This window comes from Ovis canadensis, chromosome 5, assembly GCF_042477335.2.
Source record: "Ovis canadensis isolate MfBH-ARS-UI-01 breed Bighorn chromosome 5, ARS-UI_OviCan_v2, whole genome shotgun sequence".
Classification (NCBI taxonomy): domain Eukaryota; kingdom Metazoa; phylum Chordata; class Mammalia; order Artiodactyla; family Bovidae; genus Ovis; species Ovis canadensis.
In genome coordinates this window covers 24,433,366-24,457,974 of record NC_091249.1, presented here as the reverse complement: position 1 = coordinate 24,457,974, position 24,609 = coordinate 24,433,366, and the positions used below count along the sequence as shown (strand labels likewise).

Genomic DNA, 24,609 nt, shown 5'->3' with positions numbered 1-24,609 from the left:
TTCCCTGGATAAGGTGGTGGACTGGCTCTCAGCCTTGCTTGGCCCCATCATCCCCATCTGTAAAATGGGTGGGCTGGAGAATTAGAGGAAGACGCAGCAAGGACCATAAACATCTTGATTTTATAATTGGTGCTAAGTCGCTTCAGTCATGTCTGATTCTTCATGACCTTGTAGACTGTAGGCTCCTCTCCCCACTCCTCTGTCCCTGGGATTCTCCAGGCAAGGATACTGGAGTGGGTGGCCATGCCCTCCTCCAGGGGATCTTTCTGACCCAGGCATGGAACCTGCATCTCTTGTGTCTACTGCATTGACAGTTGGGGGTTCTTTCCCACTAGCACCACCTGGGAAGCTCATTGAGGGTGAGGGGCCTGAGTTTCCTCACATTTAAATCAAAAGCAAAAGAGCTGGCTCAAAGGTTTCTTTAATTCAATGGATAAATATTTGAGGCACTGCCAGGAAACAGGTGTGGCTGCAGAGTGAGCAAGGGGAAGAGGTGGGAGAAGAGGAGAGAAGGAAGGTGAAGGGCCTTGTGGGTTGCTGATAGGACTTTGGCTTTTCCTCTGGGGAAGCTGGGAGTCAAAGAGGGATCTAGGCAGAGGTGGGACATTACCTGACTGAGACATTCCTAGGCATCCCTGGGTTGTTGTGGGGAAAAGAGACTATGAGGTCAAGGAAGGAACCCAGGGACCTGACAGGAGGCGACTGCACTGGTCCAGGTGAACGATGATGAAGATGGACTTGGTGGAGACCATGGAGGGGGGAAGTGGGCGGATTGTACACTGGTATAATTTCTCTTCCTCCTCTTCCTCTTTCTCTGTTAACCATCACCACCACCACTCAGTTCAGTTCAGTTCAGTCACTCACTGTCCGACTCTTTGCGACCCCATGAATCGCAGCACACCAGGCCTTCCTGTCCATCACCAACTCCTGGAGTTCACTCAGATTCACGTCCATCAAGTCAGTGATGCCATCCAGCCATCTCATCCTCTGTCGTCCCCTTCTCCTCCTGCCCCCAGTCCCTCCCAGCATCAAAGTCTTTTCCAATGAGTCAACTCTTCGCATGAGGTGGCCAAAGTACTGGAGCTTCAGCCTTAGCATCATTCCTTCCAAAGAAATCCCAGGGCTGATCTCCTTCAGAATGGACTGGTTGGATCTCCTTGCAGTCCAAGGGACTCTCAAGAGTCTTCTCCAACACCACAGTTCAAAAGCATCAATTCTTCGGCACTCAGCTTTCTTCACAGTCCAACTCTCATATCCATACATGACCACTGGAAAAATCATAGCCTTGACTAGACGAACCTTAGTTGGCAAAGTAATGTCTCTGCTTTTGAATATGCTAACTAGGTTGATCATAACTTTTCTTCCAAGGAGTAAGCGTCTTTTAATTTCATGGCTGCAATCACCATCTGCAGTGATTTTGGAGCCCCCCAAAATAAAGTCTGACACTGTTTCCACTGTTTCCCCATCTATTTGCCATGAAGTGATGGGACCAGATGCCATGATCTTTGTTTTATGAATGTTGAGCTTTAAGCCAACTTTTTCACTCTCCTCTTTCACTTTCATCAAAAGGCTTTTTAGTTCCTCTTCACTTTCTGCCATAAGGGTGGTGTCATCTGCATATCTGAGGTTATTGATATTTCTCCCGGCAATCTTGATTCCAGCTTGTGTTTCTTCCAGTCCAGCGTTTCTCATGATGTACTCTGCATATAAGTTAAATAAGCAGGGTGACAATATACAGCCTTGACGTGCTCCTTTTCCTATTTGGAACCAGTCTGTTGTTCCATGTCCAGTTCTAACTTTTGCTTCCTGACCACCACCACTACCCAGCCCCAAAGAGTCGCCCAAAGGGAGAGAGAAAACACCCCGCCCCGATCTCTGGGACCGCGTATACCATGCAAAGCTGCGGGTAACCAAGGTAGCCTCCCGCGCTCTGGAGGGTCCCAGGAGGGCGCCAAGGCGGAGGAGCACTCTCTGCCCCGAGCCCAAGGGACCGCAGCTTGGTTCAGTCACCGAGTTTGAAAGGGAGTGCCCGGTCTGCCACGAGCCAGGCTGCATGCTCCAGGGACTCCGGAGAGCCTGGAGAAGCTCCTTAGAGTTCTTCACCTTCCGCCTCCGACCGGGCACGAGTCTGCACGGTGGAGCGCCACCTGCATGCAGCAGCCCCGAAGAGGCGTGTCCCCATCTTACAGAGGCGAAAACTGAGGATCAGACGCTACAGGGCCCACAGCGAGTCCGTGACGGATTTAGGGGTCAAATCTCTTTACATAACAACGGCGAAAACACTAAAATCACAGCAGCTAACCTTTGTCCAGCGCTTACTGCGTTCACAGCACTTGGAATGCATTGTCTCATTTCACTTTGTCAACACCTCCAAGGGTGGGTAGGTCAATCCTTCTCTTTCTCTCTGTCTCTCTCTCTCTCTTTTTTTTTTTTTTACAGATAAGGGGCTCTTAGGTTTGGGGGACTCCCCCAAGGCATAAGGTGCTGGAATTTGAACACAAGTCTGCTCAGAGCTTGTCTCCAGCCTGTGGGGGAAGCTCCGGTGCCCTTGAATGACAGTTCGTTCTAAGAAAACCTCAACTTGCAAACACAGGGAGAAAATGAGTTGTTTTTGTTTTTTTGAGAGGAGGTCCAGGGAGGTCCAAAGGCCTCCACCGCTCCCTGCTTTAACGTGGCTCCCTCTTTTTCTCTGGGTTCCCGTGCGCTCAATCGGGTGACCCGTGGGAAAAGGGAGAAATCCGAAAGAAGGAAAGACGAGCGAAACCGACCCGGCAGCTTCCGCTCCGGAGGGGGGCGCACGAGCGGCCGGGACCCCGTAGCCCCGGGGGCCGCCGGGAGCCCCGCCCCCTAGGCCCCGCCCCCTCCCCAGGCGCCGACCTCGGTGGTCACGTGACCGGGCCCGGCGGCCGCTGGGGCCGGAGGGCGCGGCGCGCGGACTCGGCGGCCAGGCCAGGCGCTGCCCGAGCCGAGCAGGCCGGAGCCGGCCCTGCGCCTTGCGGGGGGCGTCGCGCCGCGCCCGCCCCCCGCCCCGCCCCGCGCGGGGCGCACGCGCGCTCCTCTCAGCGCCCCTCCCTCCGCGCGGGGACCCCTGGCGGGCTGCGTGTGGACATGGCCAGCGACGCTGTGCAGGTAGGCGCACCTGCGTTCGCAGCCGCCCAGCGGCCAGCCGGCGCTGGGGACCCCCGCCCGCGCACCGCCGGCGCTCCCGGGATCGGGGCGGCCAGGGCGGGTCCCCACCTCCCCCGAGCGCTAGGCGCCCCCTCCCAGGGCCAGCACCGTGGAGCCAGCGCAGTCTCCTCGGCAGGTGGAGGTACGCACGGGGGAGGGTGGGGGAGCGAGGGGAGTCCTACAACATCCCCAGCTCCGCCCTTCTCTGAGAATTAGAGGGGGCGCAGCGGAGGCTCGACTTCGGGTGTCTGTGGCTAGCTGGGCATCCCGGTGCCAGTCGACCCTGCCGCTCGCTCCCTCTCCTCAGCGTTCGGTTCCCCGGCAGGTGCCGCTCCACCTGAGCAGGTGCCTGGCGCGATGCCCCGGGAAGGGCGCAGGCCATTCGCCCCGTTTCCCCCACTCTCCCCCACGCACAACAAAGCTCCGGCGGCGGCACCCCCACCTCCGGACTGAGCTTTACGATGGTCGCGACGCTGCAGATTGGCACCTGTTGGCGGAAGTGCCAGAGTCACCTCTTTAGGTCTGGGGACCAGGGACCCACACAGCCAGCCACTCGGCTGCCAGGTGGAACCTTATCCCAGGATTCCGGGTGGGGAGTGTCCATGTCAATGAACTGGGGATTCTCTTACCTGGAATCCTGCCTGGACTGGGTCACCCCACAACCCACACATCAACACACACAGAGGCACAGGTGACTGACACCGAAGTGCCACCCACCCAGGTTCTCCCTGTGCCACCTTGTGGACATCGCAGCCTGGGACTCACCTGCCCTGCCTGTGGTAAGCAGGGCCAGAATGACTGCTGAAACCTCTCTGGGTCAGTGACCCAAATCTGAGACATGTCCTGTACCTCCGGTTACCCCACAGTGCCTCATCAGCTCTCCATCGTCCTGTGGTTGCTGTGTAACTGGGTTCTCATCTCCTTCTGCACCTGCCCCCACATCCCCTTTGTGTCTCCCCCGTGACCCCCTGTCCCCCGCCCCAGTCCTGCTGATGGCCTGCCAGCCTTGCCGAGGAGCTGGGCGTATCTGGTGTTGCCGATCACACAAGGTCAGACCTTGGGGGCTGGGGAGGGCCTGGGTCCCTGCCTCTACCCCATCAGCCCTGGGAGGACAGTGTAGGACTCCGCTGGCACATGCATGCGTTTGGCATGTAGCAGACATGGCCCGGACGGAGACTGTGATTCCTGGACCGAGGCTGGACCTGCGCCCTGGTCCCCTTTCCCATCTCCTGCCTGCTCTCTTCCCCCTACCCCACCCCACCCCCACCCTCACCCGTCCTGGTCATTCCTCTCTTTCTCGTGGCTGCTTGGTCTGCTACCCCTGTCCCTCTGTCTGTCCCAGTGTGTGTGCCTGTCTGTTCTGTGTCCGGCAAACGGATGTCCTGTCCGGATTCCAGAAACGCCCAATGCATTGAAATCTCCGGACATGGGGTCTAGATCCCTGGTCACTCTAGGAAGAGGGAATTTCTGAGAAGTGGACCCTCTGGACCTGGGGCAGGGGAGGTGTTTTCTGCTTCTTGGAGGGTGTTGGGGATTCCCCAAGGCCAGGCCAGGCTCCTGATTCATGGGTTCATCTCGTTGGCCCTCAGGTGACCCCTGCCCTGGATAGGAGTGAGTCATCCAAGGAAGGAGAACCCGGGAGGCCCAGCCTCCCTCTCTCCCTCCTTTGCATATTCTCATCCCTCAGCTGCTGGAGGAGGTGGGGCTGAGGGATTCTGCTCCTCCCCCCCAACCCGGACTCCCCTCATTCAAGCTGGCCCCGCTCCTGGCTGCACCGCTGCTCTGCCTGCTGGGGACAGGGTGGGGCTGGGTGGCCGGTGGGACCTGGTTGATAGCAGGTGGTAGGAGGTGACCCTGGGTGTAAATTCCAGAGCTGCCACTTCGTCACAGTGTGTCCTAGGCCCCGCGCCATTCCCTCTTTGAGCCTTGGTTTCTGCCGTCAAAATTGAAAAAAAAAAAAAAAATGTAGCCAAGAGAGTTTTCACGGTGAGGAAGGACGTAGACCAGGTCAGCCCCTTGCAGGTAGGGCTGCTGTGAAATCCTTACCAGTGGTCATGGCCAGCAGCTCAGGGTGTGAGTCTGTGTCCTTTAATCCAGGGTTTCTAAAAGCTCAGCACTATTGACATTTGGGGCTGAATCATTCTTGGAGGTGGAGGCTCTCGTGTTTACAGTGGAATGTCAAGCAGTTTCCATGAACTCAACCCCATAGAGCCTAGTAGCAGCCCCAGTTATGACAACCAACCCAGAATGGCTCTGGATATTGCCAGCTGCCCCCAGAAGTGAGGTGGGAGTGTTGGCAATCCCCTCCGCCATTGAGAACTGCTGCTGCCATCCCTCTGAGGCTCAGTCTCCTCACCTGTAAAGTAGGAGGGGAAATATGGCAGCTGCTCAGGATAAAATTGAGGGGTCAGTAGGATCATGGGAGTGACACTTTAGGCCTGAAGTAAATCTTCTCTGGGGGCAGCTGCCCTTGAAGTTGATCGAGAGTGAACCCTGACTTTCCTCATCTCTGAAATGGGGTCTCACCGTGGCGGCAGATAATATATGTGGGGCTCTTCCTGCCTGGCTGACAACTAGCTCTGATTCTGGGCACTCTTGTTGGAAATCTTAGTTCTGTCTCCTGCTGGCTATGAGGCTTTGGGCAAGTTAGGTCACCGCCCCAGGCCTCGGTTTCCTCATCTGGAAAACGGAGTGATAGTAGCACCTCCTGGAATGGCGTTAGTTGACCTGGTGTGCAGCTTGTAGTAACCTCCATGGTTCTTAATCATACTTGAGCTTAAGTGGAGACACTGGTACTCCAGCCCTGCAGAGCTGTCTCCTCATGATGTGGGCCTCAGGGAGGTACCGCAGGGCTGGCCGGGCCCCCAGGCCTCCAAGCTGTGGTCAGCAGCAGCAGGCAACCGAGCTGAGAAGAAGCCGGAAGTTGGGACAGGAAAGGGGCTGGCCCGCCCATGTAAGCACTTGTGGGTGTTGGTGTATATAAGTATATACAGGGGGTGGGGGGTAGGCACACACTGGCCTGTGATGCCTGTAGGTGTATAAGTGTGTTGTAGGGAAGCTATATGTGGGGAAGGCTGTTCTTCATGTCCACACTAGCGGGCCCGTGTGTGTGTGCCTGCTGTGTACACCTTGGGCATCCTCAGGACAGGGAGCAGAGGGGCCACCCCTGGGATGACCCCAGAGAAGCAGGCTCAGCCCTCGAGTGGGGGCTGAGAGGAAGGTGCTCTTGATGCCCCAGAGCCCCAGAGCTGGCCTTCGCAGGGGTTGCTGGGAGCCAGCAGGAAAGAGGAAGTAGCAGGCGAGAGGCCCTGGCAGGGCTGAGGTTCAGGAAGAGGGCGGGGCCCTCAGCCGGGGCCCAGGATGGCGGAGGCTGATCCCCCTTTGGACCCGGAGCTGGAGGTGGGGTCTGGGGTCCTTGTGGGGGAGGGGCAGCAGAAGAGGACCCCAAGTGGCACAGGCCGGAGGGGCCCTGCCCTCGGTACCGCTTGGTTTTGGACTGAGGAGAGGAGGTGGGATGCTGGCTTTGGAGTTTTCTGTTTGAAAGATGAAACTGTTTGGGGCCCTTTGAGCTTCCAGGTTGGGGGGATAGAGGAGGAAGGGAACAGTGCTCTTTTCTTTGGGGTCCCAGTTGTAGATGACAAAAGGAGGGGAGATGGCGCTTGGCCCCCGGATCTCCAAGTTAGGGGGTACAGCAGGGAACAGACAAAACCTGTCTCCAGGCCCTCCTGGTTTGGGGTTACCGCAGGGAATAGACAAGGCCTGGCCCTGGGTCCTCCTAGTTTGGGGTTACAGCAGGGAATAGATGAGGCCTGTCCCTAGGTCCTCCTAGTTCAAGGGTACAGCCAAGAGGAGAAGGAACTTGCTATTGGAACCCCAACCTTGTGGTCTGGGGGGCATCACAGGCCTGCCCTTGATACTTCCTCATTTGGGGAGCAGCAGAAGGAAGATGAAAGCTGCCCTCAGGCCCTCCTAATGTGGGGCATAAGGGAGCAGAGATGGGGCCTGCCTTTGGGACCTCCTAGTTTAGGGGGGCAGCAGAGGGGAGAGGGTGTCTCCCCTCAGGACCTGGTCATTTGGGGGCAACAGAGGGAGACAAAGCCTGTTCTTGGGCCCCCCTAATTTGGGAGGACAGTGGAAGGAGAGCTAGGGCCTGACCTTGGGGACCCCGAGCTGTGGGGACCCAGTGATGGGGCAATGGAATCTGCCCTGCAGGATCCCACTGCATGAGGACAGTGAGGGGAGACTGAAGTGTACCTGTGGTCCTCTTGTCTGAGGTGACAGGCAAGGAGAAGGCCCTGCCCTTGGGACCTCACAGTTTGGAGGTGTCAGGAAGCAGGCACAGGGCCTTGTCTCACCTCCCAGTTTTGGGGGACTGTCGGAGGACATGGAGCAGGGCCTGTGTCAGGAGTCCCCCCCCAGGAGGAGGCCGGGCCAGGTCAGCTGAATGTGGTCTGCACCGCCAGAGCCGCTCTGGCCCCACTGACCCTGCTCTGTCCCCTGCAGAGTGAGCCACGCAGCTGGTCCCTGCTGGAGCAGCTGGGCCTGGCAGGTGCCGACCTGGCAGCCCCTGGGGTACAGCAGCAGCTGGAGCTGGAGCGGGAGCGTCTGCGGAGGGAGATCCGTAAGGAGCTGAAGCTGAAGGAGGGTGCAGAGAACCTGCGGCGAGCCACCACTGACCTGGGCCGTAACCTCGGTCCCGTGGAGCTGGTGCTGCGCGGCTCCTCACGCAGGCTTGACCTGCTGCACCAGCAGCTGCAGGAGCTGCATGCCCACGTGGTGCTGCCCGACCCCGCGGTGGGCGTGCACGGTAAGCCAGGCTTCCCTGGGCTGGGGGGTGGGGGATGCGGGACTGGGGGCCTCCACTGCCCAGGGCTCACCCACTGTGTCCCAGGGTGCGGCCGGCCAGCCCATTGCCACCGCCTCCCAGGGAGACACACTCGGTCATGGCAGCTTCCAACCTGAAAATGCAGGTGGCTGCTATCACTGCTGACAAGTGCTCAGTCGTGTCCAACTCTGTGTGACCCTGCGGACTGTGGCCCGCCAGGCTCCTCTGTCCAGTGGAATTCCCCAGGCAAGAATACTGGAGTGGATTGCCATTTCCTTCGCCAGGGCATCTTCACGACCCAGGACTGAACCTGCATCTCTTGCGTCTGCTGCATTGGCAGGCGGATTCTTTACCAGTAGTGCCACCTGGGAGGCCCAAATACAGGCAGACAAAAGGCCCAAACCAACACCCAGGGAAAGGTACACACAGTCACACCCACAGCTAGGCAACACCAAAGGCTTACACGGTATCACACCAATATCCAGACTCACAGTCACACCCACACCCGGACAACACCAAAGGGCTTACATGGTATCACACCAATATCCAGAGTCACAGTCACACCCACATCTGGATAACACCAAAGGGCTTACATGGTATCACACCAATATCCAGAGTCACAGTCACACCCACATCTGGACAACACCAAAGGGCTTACACGGTATCACACCAATATCCAGAGTCACAGTCACACCCACATCTGGACAACACCAAAGGGCTTACACGGTATCACACCAATATCCAGAGTCACAGTCACACCCACACCCGGACAACACCAAAGGGCTTACACGGTATCACACCAATATCCAGAGTCACAGTCACACCCACACCCACACCTAGACAACACCTATAGGCTCCAACTGATTAAAAAATTTTTTAATTGTGATTAAAAAAACACAACACCTGAGAGTATAACAGCATTGTTAGTTGGCTATTGTTACTGCTTCCGTTTAGACCCCATGTTTGTGACCCCATGGACTGCAGCCTGCTAGGCCCCTCTGTCCATGGGATTTTTCAGCAAGAAGACTGGAGTAGGTTGCCATTTCTTTCTCCAGGGTATCTTCCCAACCCAGGGATTGAACCTGCATCTCCTGCTTAACAGGCAGATTCTTTACCACTGAGCCACCAGGGAAGTCCCTTAATCACCTATATTGCAATATAAAATAAAACGTTTTGGAAAAAAACACATTACAGAAAATGTATCATTTTTAAGCATACAGCTCAGTGGTGTTGAGTATTTTCACATTTTTGTGCAAGGAATCTGCAGAACTTTTTCGTCTTACAACTAAAAGATGTAACACACATCACATCAGTAGCCAGAGACCCTCACACACAGTCACGCCAGCACCCAGACTACTCTGAGGGCCCACCCTGTGGCTCAGCGGTACAGAATCCGCCTGCAGTGCAGGAGATGTGGGTTCGATCCCTGGGTCGAGAAGATCCCCCGGAGAAGGGAATGGCAACCCGCTCCAGTATTCTTGGCCTGGGAAATCTCATGGACAGAGGAGCCTGGCCGTCTACGCTCCATGGGTTGCTAAACAGTCGGACGTGACTGAGTGACTAAACAGTAGCAGCATTATTCTGTGAATACCCAGAGACGTCCATACTGCCAGCCAGTGCCCAGATAAATGCATACGCAATCACACCAACACACACACAAAACCTGAGGACTCACACACGCTCACAGCAACACCCAGAGATTCAGACACACAGAGCCGCTGCCACAGGAGTTTACCAACCCATAAACAGCCTGATACTTAACACAGTCAACTGGACAAGACCTGAGACTCAGCATCACTTAGCCCAACACCCACACACCTCTTTGGTGTGTCAATAGCTGGAGGCTAACACTATCAGATGGAGAAGGCAATGGCACCCCACTCCAGTACTCTTGCCTGGAAAATCCTATGGATGGAGGAGCCTGGTAGGCTGCAGTCCATGAGGGCGCTAAGAGTCGGACACGACTGAGCGACTTCACTTTCACTTTTCACTTTCATGCCTTGGAGAAGGCAATGGCAACCCACTCCAGTGTTCTTGCCTGGAGAATCCCAGGGACGGGGGAGCCTGGTGGGCTGCCGTCTGTGGGGTCGCACAGAGTTGGACACGACTGAAGCAACTTAGCAGCAGCAGCAACACTATTGGATCAACACTTGAAGATAATGAAAGAGTTCAGCCAACGCTCAAAACCTCATCCTGTCACAGCTGTACCCAGAGTGCCTCTGATGGTCATACCACTCTCTGGAGATTGACACAGAGCTGTCCAGAGACATACATGTCCAGCTGTTCCGGCACTCGGGTGCTGTCACACCGGCGCCAGGAGATCTGAATGCTCAGTTCTGCTGACAGTTGCAGACGTGCACAGAGTCATCCCCACCACCCAGAATCTCACAGAGGCATTCTAACACCTCACATCTCACAGTTACACTGGCACCTGGGGAGACACACTCAGTTATGCCAGCACCCTGAAGGTCACAGACTTAACCACAGCCACACCCGCTGACGCCTACACAGCCTTGCACATCTTTGGGGTGTATATACCTTCTCTACGAAGGTATACACGATCACACCAACGACTAACACACACCTGTGTTCATTCACACTGGTCCTGCCCCAGCCCTGAAAGGGTTTCCCTATGAGGGCTGGTGGGGAGTGGACCCTGGCCCCCAGCTCTTCCTCCTCACAGGCCCGGGGTGGATCCTCTCAGCTGGCACAAAAGCACCTGGGCAGTTGGAGAGGAGGGCTGTGGTGACTTTGCCCCATCCACCCCTCCAGATGCCCCCCAGTCCCCTGGCACAGGTGACTCTGCCTGCTCAGCCACCAACTTGAGCCGCGTAGCCGGTCTGGAGAAGCAGCTGGCCATCGAGCTGAAGGTGAAGCAGGGGGCAGAGAACATGATCCAGACGTATAGCAACGGCAGCACCAAGGTGGGAGCAGCGTGCGTGCACACCCCTCCATGTGCATGTATACCTGTGGGCGCATCCCAGGCTGGAGCCTGTGGTGGGGGGCGGGGTGGTGCCTCCATCTGCCCCCCAGGAGGCTGGGGCACTCTGGGTTGGGGACAGAGGGCTGTGGAGTGACTCTGCAGCAGGATTGGAGTGTGGGCAGCTTGGGTGGGGGCAGAGAGGAAACTGGATGACTGTGGGTGATGTCAGATCAACACGTGGCAGAGACTCCCTCACCATACTCAGTAACCCCCGGAGACCGGGCAACATGCAGCCTCTCACTGCTGGTGGCGTCTCTGACGTACACACAGATCAACGCCCAGATGCACACATGTTACCATTTAGCGGCTCAGTCGTGTCTGACTCTTTGCAACTGTATGGACTGTAGCCCACCAGGCTCCTCTGTCCATAGGATTTTTTAGGCAAGAATACTGGAGTGGGTTGTCATTTCCTCCTCCAGGGGATCTTCCCAACCCAGGAATTGAACTCATGTCTCCTGCGTTGATGGGCGGGTTCTTTACCACTGAGCCACCAGAGAAGCCCAGATGTGTATACTATCATCATGATATCTAGAGACACACCCATGGTCATAACAGCTTCTAGAGATACACAGTGGCATATCACCACTGAGACACACACACACACCGTCGTAACACCTAGATTCACAGCAGTAACACGTGGAGGAAAACCACCACAGTCACCTCTAGACATGGAGAGATGCTCACCATCATAGAACACCCAGGACACACAGCACAGGCCAACAGGACACCTAGACGCACAGACACACACATCTTCAGTTTCGCACACCCAGAGATCGGATTTGTCACGCAGACGTACCCCCAGTTGTACCAACACCAAGTACACAGTCACAGGTTGGCAGCGACACCCAGAGACACTGACACCCACGGGCAGAGTTCGACCTACAGCTAGAGACCCAGAGAGCGTCCCCGCCTGTGAGTGCACACACAAACGTGAATATTGCACAGCACACAGACCATGAAGAACTTGTCTTAACCTTTTATTGAGGTGTAACAGATGGACGTCAAGCGCAGAAACCTAAGTGTACAGCCAGTGAATTTCTGTCTAGCTACCCACCGCCCTTACCGAACCTTTCCTGTCACCCAGAAGTGCCCTCCTGCCCCCTTCAGTCAGTACCCAGTCTTCTTTCGTCACAGATTGGCTGTGCCTGGCTTTCTTAGAATGTATTTTACCTGTTTTTATTTTTGGCTGCTCTGGGACTTCATTGCTGTGCTCAGGCTCTCTGTAGCTGTGGAGCGTAGGGGCCACTCTCTAGCTGCAGGGCATGGGCTTCCCATTGCAGTGGCTTCTCTTGTCATGGAGCACAGCCTCTAGGGTGTGCAGGCTCAGTAGTTGTGGCACATGGGCTTAGTTGCCCTGCTGCATGTGGAATCGTCCCGGACCAGGGATCGAACCTGTGTCCCTTGCATTGGCAGGTGGATTCTTAACCACTGGGTCACCAGGGAAGTCTGTCAGTGCCTGGTTTTGAACAGAGCACCAAGTCAATGGAAAAATCCACCACCAGTTCCTGGCACTTATACACACATACCGTCCTTGGCTATGCCCAGTTAACCCTGTAGCTTGAACTGCATACACCAAGAGCAGGACCCTGCTTCCTACAACTGCCTACAACTGTCTGACACCTAGTCACCCCTGGACTCACCCATGTGGCTACAGGCAAGGCTACACCCACCATGGGGAACACTCACACACATACACCATTCTAACAGCTGACATGAATACAATGCCTGCTGGTGCCAGGCACAGTTCTGAGCCCTACACACAGATTACCTCCTTTAATCCTCAGCCCAGTGGTGGTTGGTGCTGTTAGAACACTCCGCTTCCCGCAGATGAGCAGATGGACCCAGAGTGGTTGAGCAGCTTGTCCAGAGTCACACAGCTGTTAGGTGGCAGCTGTCAGGATTCACATGCCACAGGCTCCATCTCCCTTCAACGCCCAGGAACACATTCTGTCATACCCACACATGAATGCTCGGTCCCCCAGAGCCTGCCTGGGGTGGGCACCAGGACGGGTGGTCAGACTCCCACCTGCCCAGCCTTCCCCTCACGGCCTGTCTCTGCCATCAGGACCGGAAGCTGCTGCTGACGGCGCAGCAGATGCTGCAAGACAGTAAGACCAAGATAGATATCATCCGCATGCAGCTGCGCCGGGCACTGCAGGCCTGCCAGCTGGAGAGCCAGGCGGCCCCAGACGAGGCTCAAGGTGAGTCCCTCCCCCGAGACCGCCTCCCCTGCGTTCCACCTTGCAGAGTTCAGCTCCCAGCCCCACAAGGGGTCCCTTCCTAAGGCAGGGAGGTGGGTGCTGCGACTCACCATGCTAGAAGGCCTTCCTGACCCTCTCTGGGCCCCGGTCTCCCATTCGGTCCCACTCAAGATTTGCACGTGATCAGTTATTGGCAAACTACAGCTCTTGGACCAAATCTGCTGCTGCCTTCTTTTGTTTGTTTGCTTGTTTTGGAAATACTGACAGCCCAGCCAGGCCTGTTCATTTACTGTCACCTACGACTGCTTGTGCATCGTGACAGTGGAGCCAGGAAGTGGCAACAGAGCTTGTGGTCCACAAAGGCAAAATATTTACCCTTTGGCTCTTTTTAAAAGAATAATTCAGTTTGGGCTACGCTGGGTCTTCGTTGTGTGAAGGCTTCTCACTGCAGTGGCTTCTTGTGTCGAGCATGGGCTCTTGGGCTTCGGTAGCTGCAGCTCACGGGCTCTGGATCGCAGGCTCAGTAGTTGTGCGGCAGGCGTTTAGTTGCCCTGCAGCATATGGAATCTCCCTGGACCAGGGGTTGAATCCACGTCCCCTGTGTTGGCAGGCAGCCTCTTAACCACTAGACCACCAGGGAGGTCCTACCCTTTGGCTCTTGATGGAAAAAATGTGTGGACCCCTGGGCTAGGCGGTTGCCTTGCCGTGTTGGCCCCAGTAATACGAAACTGGGTGTCCACAGCATATGTGCGTTTCCTGTGTATCTCAGTGTCTGAATGCCTGAGGGCGTCTCAACCCAACTGTCATCCTGAACTTGAGACAGGCTGTGTTGTATGCGTCAGTTCTCCAGGTATCACGTACAAGGGGTGACTGTACTAGCGACATTTGTCAGCGTCAGTGTGGTATTAGCTGTGGGGACCAGAGTCTGTACACATGCCCCATGACTCTGAGAGTTCCTGTGTCGCCATGAGAGTATGTCAGCTGTGGGTGGGTGTTAGTGTGTTTGGGCTGCTCCACCACAACACCACAGACTGGGGATGAGGGGGCATGTAAACAGCAGACATTTATCTCCCACTGTGCTGTGGGCTGAAAGTCCAAGATCAAGGCGCTGGCAGATACGGCGTCTGGTGAGAGCCCTCTTCCAGATTCATAGATGGCTGCCTCCTTACTGTGCCCTCGCATTGTAACTTTTGGTGACAGCCTAATCTTGTCCCTATAAGTGTAAAAGTCTTGACGACCATCTGGGCACATAGGACAAACGTCTTGGTGGGTGCCGCACAGCTGTGGGCGAGTGTGACTGTAGGAATGCTTGAGACTGCAAGACTGTCCTTGAAATCTACAGCCGTGGATAAGCATGACTGTGACCTTGTGTCTTTGGGTGACAGGTCTCCTGCGCCTAGGTGCCAGTGTGTCCTTGTGCCTGCTCCCTGTTCCATTGGGTGACTGTGGCTGTGTCCTCTGTTGGGCTGTGGCTACATCCCTGGGACTGCACTCTGAGCGTGAAGCCAGCCTGTTTCCCTGTGACATTGGGTCTCTGTGTCTATGATTATTGCTCACGCTCCCCTGATTGTATGACATGGTGACAGCATTTCTTTTAAAGATTTTCTTTCATTTTGGACCATTTTTTTTTGTTTGTTTTTCAAAAAAAACTTTTATTTTTAATTGGAGGATAATTGCTTTACAATATTGTACTGGTTTCTGCCATACATCAGCGTGAATCAGCCATAAGCATATGCATATGTCTTCTCCCTCTTGAACCTTCCCTCCCACCCCATCCCACCCCTCTAGGCTGTCACAGAGCACTGGTTTGAGCTGCCTGCGCCATACGGCAAATCCCCCCTGGCTGGCTGTGCCCCACGTGCTGGCGTATATATGGCAGTGCTCCTCTCTCTATCCGTCCCACTCTCCTTCCCCCACTGTGTCCACAAGGCCTCACTGAATTTGCCACAACACTGCCTCCATTCCATGCCTTGACTCCCTGGCTGTGAGGCACGTGGGACCCTCACCCCCCAACCAGGGAGCAAATCTGTACCCCCTGCCCTGGAAGGCGAAGTCCTAACCACTGGACCACCAGGGAGGCCCCGTGCTGGCATTTCTTTGCCTGTCCCTGTGCCTTATCTGTGTGGCAGTGTGCCTGTGTTGCCGTGATCCTCCCTGGGCTGGAATTGGAGCCCTGGGAGTTTTGCCATTGTGTGACTCTGTCCTGACTCAATGGATGTGAGTTTGGGTGAACTCCAGGAGTTGGTGATGGACAGGGAGGCCTGGCATGCTGTGGTTCATGAGATCGCAAAGAGTCGGACACGACTGAGCTACTGAACTGACTGACTCTGTCCCATTAGGGTGTTTATGTTTTGTGACTTTCCCTCTGTCCCTGTGACACTGTCCTTTTGCTGGGAGTTGACAAGGTGTATAGAGCTTCCTGGAGAAGGCAATGGCACCCCATTCCAGTACTCTTGGCTGGAAAATCCCATGGATGGAGGAGCCTGGGGGGCTGCAGTCCATGGGGTTGCTAAGAGTCGGACATGACTGAGTGACTTCACTTTCACTTTTCACTTTCATGCACTGGAGAAGGAAATGGCAACCCACTCCAGTGTTCTTGCCTGGAGAATCCCAGGGATGAGGGAGCCTGGCTGCTGTCTCGGGGGTCGCACAGAGTCGGACATGACTGAAGCGACTTAGCAGCAGCAGCAGCAGCAGCTGCATAGGGCTTCCCAGGTGGCGCTAGTGGTAAAGAACCCACCTGCCAATGCGGAAGACGTAAGAACTGCAGGTTCGATTCCTGGGTTGGGAAGATCCCCTGGAGAAGGGAATGGCACCCTACTCTGGTATTCTTGCCTGGAGAATCCCATGGACAGAGGAACCTTGTGGGCTACAGTCCATGGGGTTGCACAGAGTCGGACACGACTGAAACGATAGCACATAGCGCAGCACAGACAAGGTATATATCGGTGTCTATAATATCAGTCTTACCCGTGTGTGGCAGTGTGATGGCATCTCTGTAAGAGTGTGTGGATATGTGTGTTCTAAGGCCTACACTAGTGACAAAGTGACAATGCCATTGTCACCCTCTAAGTGACAGTCTGATGACATCTATCTGACACCATTCCTGTTCCTCCAACTACGTTGTATTTCGTGGTGTGGGTGGTCACCGTTCATTCACTCAGACCCCTACTAGAGGAAGTGAGGTATCTTCCAATGTTTTGCTCTTAAAAAAAAAAAGGCTATGAATAACCACGTATAATACATATATCAAGGGAAATTTCCTGGCAGTCTAGCGATTAGGACTCTGCACTTCCACTGCAGGGGAGGTGGGGGCGCAATTCAGTTCCTAGTCAGGGAACTAAGATCCCATATGCTGCATGGTATGGCCAAACAAAAACAACAACAACATGTATCAAGTGCAAAGCTGTTTCTATGGGATAAAGTACCTGAACTGAGATTGCTAAATCAAAAGGTAGATACATTTATAATTCTGACAAATCACCAAACTGCCTCCATTGGTTGGAAAGCAACTTGTATTCCCATCAGCAGCGTATCTGTTCTTAAATGTGTGTTTTATTTTTGTTTATTTATTTGGCTGCATTGAGTCTTAGTTGGGGCACACAGCATCTTCATTGCTTCATGTGGGGTGTTTCCTTGCGGTGCACAGACTCTCCAGTTGTGGTGTGCAGGCTCAGTAGCTGTAGGGACGTGGGCTTAGTTGCTCCGGAGCATGTGGGATCTTAGTCCCCTCACCAGGGATCAAACCTTCATCCACTGCAGTGGAAGGCAGATTCTTAACTGCTGGACCACCAGGGAAGTTCCCTAAATATGTGTTGTGTGTCTGTATATAAGACTGCCCCTGGGTGGCAGCTTAACTACATCCCTGGGACTGGCTCTGTGGGGGATGGTGTCTGGATAAAAGAGTGACAGCATCCGGGTGCATGTGTGGCTGTCTACCCATGGGTGACAGTGTGACTGTCCCCATGACCCCCTATCTTGGGAGGGAGTGATGCTTGTTGACGGCTATCTGTCCCTGGCCAGTGCCCTTACTACAGATGGCTGCATGTCTCTAGAACCAGGATGGTTGGAGACAGCCCGGGGCTCAGGCTGGCCTCACTGCCTCGTGTCTCACGCCCACAGGGAGTCCGGACCTGGGGGCAGTGGAGCTGCGCATCGAGGAGCTGCGTCACCACTTCCGAGTGGAGCACGCGGTGGCCGAGGGCGCCAAGAACGTGCTGCGCCTGCTCAGCGCCGCCAAGACTCCGGACCGCAAAGCCGTCAGCGAGGTGAGGGGCGGGGCGTCGACCCGGAGAGGTGGGGCTTCAGCGAGGGATGGGGACTCCTGTTTCAAGTCGGACCCAGATGATTTGAGGGCTGGGGCTTCCGGGGAGGAGCTCCAGGTGGGACTTCGCGGGCCTGGGGGAGGGGCGCGCCGGATCCAGTCCCCAGCCCGGCCAGGCTTCTCCCACCTCAGGCCCAGGAGAAGCTGACCGAGTCCAACCAGAAGCTGGGGCTGCTTCGGGAGGCGCTGGAGCGGCGGCTTGGGGAGCTACCCGCTGACCACCCGAAGGGGCGGCTGCTGCGCGAGGAGCTCGCCGCGGCTTCCTCCGCAGCCTTTAGCGCCCGCCTGGCCGGGCCGTTCCCCGCCACGCACTACAGCACCCTGAGCAAGCCTGCGCCACTCACAGGTGGGTCCCTACACCTCCCGCGTCCTCGCCCGCTTCCACCCAAATCAGGACCCCACCCCTCTAGCTCTAGACTCCTGCCCCTCTGAGCCCCCAGCCCCAAACCTGCAACTGGGATCTTCATTCTCCCCAGTCCTGGACTCCCATCCCGCTGTCCCCTCCCTTCTCCATTCACCCCAACCCTGTAGCCCTGGGCCCCATTCCCCACGCCAGACAGACCCATGGACCCTAGACTTCCCACCCCACCTTGCCCTCCCAGAGACTCTTGCCCTTGTCTCCTCATCCTTGATCCTTGGGTGGGAAGATTCCCTGGAGATGGAAATGGCAACCCACTCTAGTATTCTTGCCTGGGAAATTCCATGGACAGAGGAGCCTGGTAGTCTGTAGTCCATGAGGTCGCAAAAGAGTCAGACACAGCTGAGTGACTAAACAACAACAGCAAGAATAGTCCCATCCTCACTTTCCCCATCCCACCGTGAAGGGGTGGCTTTCTGCTCTCTCCAGCCAGAGTCCTCGATTTCAGTCTCATAGTCCCTCACTCTCAGAATCCTCAGTCCTGAACCTCTGACCCCCCCACCCCCAGACTAGCCAGCCCCTCCCTTCTTAGATCCCTCAGCCACTACCTCCCCAGACCAGTCCTATCATAGACCCCAGCCCCAGTGTCAGATCTCAGACTAGCCTACCGAATCCTACCCTGGACCCCCCCAGTCCTACCTGGCTCACCACCGCCTGGACTTCCGGCCTGCACTCTGAACTGCTCTTCTGTCACTAAACCTCAGCATCTAGAGCCCTTCCCCAGACTGCCCCACCCCTCCCCCTTGTCCCCTGTTTCTCTCTTCTGGACACAGCCATCTCTGCAGCAGACCCCCTGCCTCACCCCGATTGTCCCTCACCAACTCCCCCTTGCACGCTGGCCACTTCTGCACATGCCCACTGCACCTGCAACCTTTGTCCTGCCCCAGATGTAACCCACCCCATGAGCCTGCCCCTCTCTCAGGGACCCTGGAGGTGCGTGTGGTGGGCTGCAGAGACCTTCCAGAGACCATCCCTTGGAACCCTTCACCTTCGGTGGGGGGGCCTGGGACCCCTGACAGCCGCACCCCCTTCCTGAGCCGCCCAGCCCGAGGTCTTTACAGCCGAACCGGAAGTCTCAGTGGCAGGAGCAGCCTCAAAGCTGAAGCCGAGAACACCAGTGAGTGGCACTGATGTCCGGGAGGGATGAGGTGGGGTAGGCTGGGGGTGGTTCCTGATTTCCCACATCGGTAACATTCTGAAAAAGTCGTTCATCACACTCATTAGGATGGATACTGTAAAATAGAACAAGATAAAGTAACAGGTGTTAGGGAGGATGTGGAGAAGCTGGAAGGCTTCTACACTGTTGGTGGGAATGTAAAATTGTGTGGCCACCGTGGAAAGCAGCATGGCAGGTCCTCACATAATGAAACATAGAACTACCATAGATCTAATATTCCTACTCAAAAGAGTTGGAAGCCGGATCGCAAAGAGATTTTGATATACACCCATGTTCATAGCAGCATTATTCACAGTGGTCAAAAGGCAGAAGCAACCCAGTGTCTGTTGATGGATGAATGGATAAACAAATTGTGGTCCATCCACACAGTGGATTCCAGAGAAGTCTATTCTGTAGAAATGGATTCTATTCTAGACAAATATATCTATAACGATGGTAAATTTTATGTTACGAGTTTTACCACAATGTGAAAAGAAGTGAATACACACGTTCAAAAGTATGAGTAAAAGAAGACTAACACTAAAGTAACTGCCTATGTTACCACTACTCAGGTCAAGAAATAGAATTCTCTGGATTTTTCAGCCTTAAAAAAGGACATTCTGAAACATGCCACAACATGGATGAACTTGAGTACATCAGTGAAATAAACCAGCTGTAAAATGACAAGTGGGCTTCCCCGGTGGCTCAGTGGTAAAGAATCCGCCTGCCAGTGCAGGAGACCCGAGTTTGATCCCGGAGTTGGGGAGATTCCCCCGAGAAGAAAATGACAACCCACTCCGGTATCCTTGCCTGGGAAATCCCATGGACAGAGAAGCCTGGTGGGCTACAGTCCATGGGGTCACAAAAGAGTCGGATATGACTTAGCAGCTGAGCATGAGGGATACTTCTTGTCTTTTTGTTGTTGTTTAGTCCCTAAGTTGTGTCCGACTCTTTTGCAACCCCATGAACTGTAACCTGCCAGACTCCTCTGTCCGTGGGATTTCCCAGGCAAGAAAGCTGGAGCAAGTTGCCATTTCCTTCTCCGAGGGATCTTCCCAACCCAGGGAGTGAATCCCTGTGTTCAACCCATGTGCCTGCGCCTTCTGCATTGGCAGGCAGATTCTTCACCACTGAGCCACCTGGGAAGCCGACAAGTAGTGTAGGATTCTACTTACATGAGGTATCTACGTTGGTTACATTCATAGGGATGGAAAGAATAGTGGTTGCCAGTGGTTGAGGGGGAGGCGAAATGGAGAGTTATTGTTTACCGGGGACAGAGTTTCATGGGAAAGACGAAGAGTTCTGGAGATGACGGTGGTGATGATTACACAACAGTATAAACGTACTTGGTACCACTGAGCTGTATGCTTGATAATGATGGTAAATTTCATGTGAGTTTTACCACAATGTGAAAAGAAACGAATGCACACGTGTAAAAGTATGAATAAAAGAAGAATGACAGTAGAGTAACCGCCTGTGTTACCACCACCCAGGTCGAGAGATAGAATTCTCTGGAAGCCCTCTCATGCCCCCTCCTCAATTCCAGCCCCTTCCTCTGTCCTAGAGGTAGCTACTCTCTTCACTCTTACCGCTGTCATTGCCTCGCTTTTCTTTGTAGTTTAAGTGCCCATGTACCATCTCAAAGCAATGCAGTTTAATTTGCCTGTGTTTAAACTGCACATATGTGGAATCATGCAGAATGTATTCCATGGAAACAGCTTCTTTTATTCAACATTGTGTGGGAGATTTATTCATACCGTTGCATGAAATTATACTTCATTCATTTTTAGCCCGGTTTAATTGTGTTAGACTGAGCCATATCAGATTGCTGTCTTTTTTTTTTTTTTTTGGTAAAAAATAGTTGAATATAAGAGATTTCATGGTTTAGTTAATAACCCTATATTACCATGTATATGTTTAATTCATAGGCAGATGTTCTAGTTTAGAGCTGTTACGTAAGCATTATATCTGTGCATTTCCCAGTGTATACTTGCTGGCATTTTTTTAGATTGAATACTTAGGAATATATTGCTGGAATTTATATATAGAATAAAAGTGAATTTGGATCCCTGCCTCACACCACACACCAAAATCAACTGGAGATGGATTGAAGGGCTTAATGTGAAAGGCAGGACTGTAGAGCTTGGTCAGATAGCATAGCAGAATATTATAGGGGAAGAGAGGATTTCTTTATTAATAAGATATAAGAGATTACCCTCCTCCCCAGAATCTCTTGACACCCTCCCCCCACCCCTGTTCCAGATGAGGTGAGCACTGTGCTCAAGCTGGATAACACAGTGGTGGGACAGACATCCTGGAAGCCATGTGGCCCCAACGCCTGGGACCAGAGCTTTACCCTGGAACTGGAGAGGGTGAGTTAGGTGGGCGAGTGAGAGGGCTGGGAGGAGGAGGGACCTGGGGCCTCAGGCACCGCAAGTGACAGCCCTCTTCTTCCCTGAGGCACGGGAATTGGAGTTGGCTGTGTTCTGGCGGGACCAGCGGGGCCTGTGTGCCCTCAAATTCCTGAAGTTGGAGGATTTCCTGGACAACGAGAGGCATGAGGTGCAGCTGGACATGGAACCTCAGGGCTGCCTGCTGGCTGAGGTACAGCCTGACTCCCACCCTGAGAAAATGCTTTTTTTTTTTTTTTCCGGCTGTGCTGGGTCTTTGTTGCTGCTCAGGCTAGTCTTGAGTTGCAGCGCAGGTGGGTTTCTAAATGCATTGGCTTTTCTTGTGGAACATGGGTTCTAGGGTGCATGGCCTTCAGTAATTGCAGGATACGGGCTCAATAGTTACTACTCCTAGGCCCCAGAGCGCAGGCTTAGCAGTGGTACACGGGCCTAGTTGCTCTGCGGCATGTGGGATCTTCCCGGACCAGGGATCGAACACGTGTCTCCTGCCTTGGCAGGCGGATTCTTCACCGCCAAGCCATCAGGAAAGCCCAGAAAAATGCTGTTTGTGTCTCTTTCTCCTCTTCTCTTTCTAGAAGGGGAAGATGTGTTTTCCCCTTAGTCTCTGAACCTTGATAGGAAAGTACATTTAATTAGTCCCATGATGCATGACTAAAGTTGGGATTGGTTTCATTCTGAAACAAGAAATTAAAAAAAGAATAGCAAAATGTTGTCAAGCCAGAAAAGAAAAGCAAAACCAAGCAACGTAAGATGGGGGTTGCTATGAGAGCCACAGTTGAGCAGAGAGATTGCTTCCCCAGTGCTGTTGGGTTAGGGTCCTCATCAGGGGAGCCCGCCCCCGCCCCTTGGCACTATGGACATTTGGGCTGGATAGTCTTGGTTGCAGGACTGCTCTATGTACTGTAGGGTGCTGAGTGCTGAGTCACATCCCTGGTCCCCACCCACGGGATGCCAGTAGCAACCCCGCACAAGTTGTGACAACTAAAAATGCCTCCAGACATGGCCAGCGGCCCCTCATTGAGAGCCCATAGTCTAAATGACATTCCTAGCAGACCCCTTGTCTCATGGCCAAGCCCTTTCCTAAGTGCTCTGCTGGCACTGACTTATAAATCCTCACCAAGAACCCGTGCAGGAGGGACCATTACTAGTTACGTTTGACAGAGGAGGAAACTGAGACACAGAAAGAAACTCACTGGACCCTTCATTTAACCAGAATTATTCTAGAAATTCTTTAAATTTGCCCTTAAAATACTAATGTACCCTGTTTTATGTATTGGGCTGAACAAGAAGTTCGTTTGGGTTTTCTCATAAGATCTTATAGAAACTCGAAAAAACTTTTTGGCCAACCCAACACACACACACACACACACACAGACACACACACACGCACGTATACAAATTGCTTCCCTGGAAGCTCTGATGATAAAGAATCTGCCTGTAATGCAGGAGACCTGGGTTCAATCCCTGGGTTGGAAAGATCCCCTGGAGAAAAAAATGGCAACCCATTCCAGTACTCTAGCCTGGAGAGTTCTATGGGCAAAGGAGCCTTGTGGGTTACAGTCCATGGGGTCACAAAGAGTCAGACACAACTGAGTGACTAACACTTTGATTTCACATGTGTGTGTGTATACATATATGTATGTATTTATGTTTAGACATACCTCCCCATGTCCTTAACCTTAGAGGAAAAGTCTTTTTTTTTTTCTTTCATTTTGCTGCTTGCTTAGATTTTTTTTAAGTTTATTATTTATTTTGGCTTTGCTGGGTCTTCATTGCAGCTTTCAGGCTTCTCTAGTTGTGGTGCCTGGGCTCTAGAGTGCTTGGGTTCAGTCGTTGTAACTTGTAGACTTGATTGCCATCTGTGGGATCTTTGTTTCCTGACCAGGGATCGAACCTGGGCCCCCTGCATTGAGAGTGTGGAGTCTTATCCATTGGACCACCAGGAAAGTCCCCACTACTTGCTTAGTTTTTTAAATACCAGTTTTCTTTGCAAAAAGATCAGACCATGTGAAAAAGAAACAGAATTCCCAGTGTATGCATGCTAAGTCGCTTCAGTCGTATCCTACTCTTTGCGATGCTATGGACTCAAGCCCACCAGGCTCCTCTGTCCATGGGATTCTCCGGCCGAGAATACTGGAGTGTGTTGCCATGCCCTCCTCCAGAGAATCTTTCTGACCCGGGGATCAAACCTGCAGCTCTTATGTCTCTGTCATTGGCAGACGGGTTCTTTACCATTAGCTCAACCTGGGAAACCCTAGTATAAAAAATTCCCAGTGCACAGTATTTTAAACAAAAAACGGCTGTATTATTAACTCTGTTTTCAGGAATGGGATAAATATCAAGAGAGTCATTGGGTTCAAGTGAGTTTAAAGATTAACCTGAAAGAAGCTTTTCCTTGGCTGTGAAAGTCGTTCACTTGTGTCTGACTTTCTGCGACCCCATGGACTATATAGTCCATGGAATTCTCCAGGCCAGAATACTGGAGTGGGTAGCCTATCCCTTCTCCAGTGAATCTTCCCGACCCAGGAGTCGAACCAAGGTCTCCTGCATTGCAGGTGAATTTTTTACCAGCTGAGCTACCAGGGAAGCCTCTAGATACCAAAAGTCTACATTGCTCTAAGTTTTCACTAGAAAATGCTTTCAAAATTTTAAAACAGTCACTTTTCAGTAATTTCTAACTAATTCACTAATTCCTAAAAATATCTAGAAAAATTCTTGAAATAGTCAAGGGCTATTTTACTATCTGGGTGAAAATTCTTACATAATCTCGTAATCCAGGACCACAGAAGGAAAGGCGCAGAGAAGAGCTGACTTCACACGGCAGGGCCATGAAATTATTCTTCTGTTAGGAAGACTGTCCAAAACCCAAGTGGATAATAGTGGTGGGTGGCCAGGGGTAAGAGTTCTGAGGCAGTCCTGCTTGTCTTCAAGATTTACTTACTATTTTTTTTTTTAAGAAAGATTGTTGTTTCTTTTTAAAAAAATGTTACTTATTTTCATTTTTGGCTTGGCTGAGTCTTTGTTGCTGCTCGGGCTCTTCTCTAGTTGTGGCGGGCGGGCTTCTCATCGCCGTGGCTTCACTAGTGACCGAGCACGGGCTCTGGAGCACCGGCTCAGTAGTTG

At 53.4% G+C, this 24,609-nt stretch overlaps 1 protein-coding gene across 3 annotated transcripts in view; it reads left to right on the top strand.

The window, feature by feature from the left end:
• The first annotated feature begins 2,862 nt into the window (after nt 1-2,862).
• The window catches only part of PKN1 (protein kinase N1), a 28,910-nt gene continuing 7,163 nt past the window's right edge, over nt 2,863-24,609 (top strand). Inside the window, exons 1-9 of one of the 3 annotated variants that reach the window (XM_069590807.1) lie at nt 2,863-3,129; nt 7,672-7,975; nt 10,766-10,917; nt 13,042-13,177; nt 17,300-17,445; nt 17,634-17,847; nt 18,842-19,036; nt 21,338-21,447; nt 21,536-21,679. In XM_069590807.1, the coding sequence (XP_069446908.1) occupies nt 3,109-3,129; nt 7,672-7,975; nt 10,766-10,917; nt 13,042-13,177; nt 17,300-17,445; nt 17,634-17,847; nt 18,842-19,036; nt 21,338-21,447; nt 21,536-21,679 (1,422 nt within the window). In that variant the 5' untranslated portion in view covers nt 2,863-3,108. Of the gene's footprint in view, nt 3,311-6,438; nt 6,568-7,671; nt 7,976-10,765; nt 10,918-13,041; nt 13,178-17,299; nt 17,446-17,633; nt 17,848-18,841; nt 19,037-21,337; nt 21,448-21,535; nt 21,680-24,609 lie in introns of those variants that run through there. The other 2 variants (XM_069590808.1, XM_069590805.1) reach the window with 2 other exon arrangements.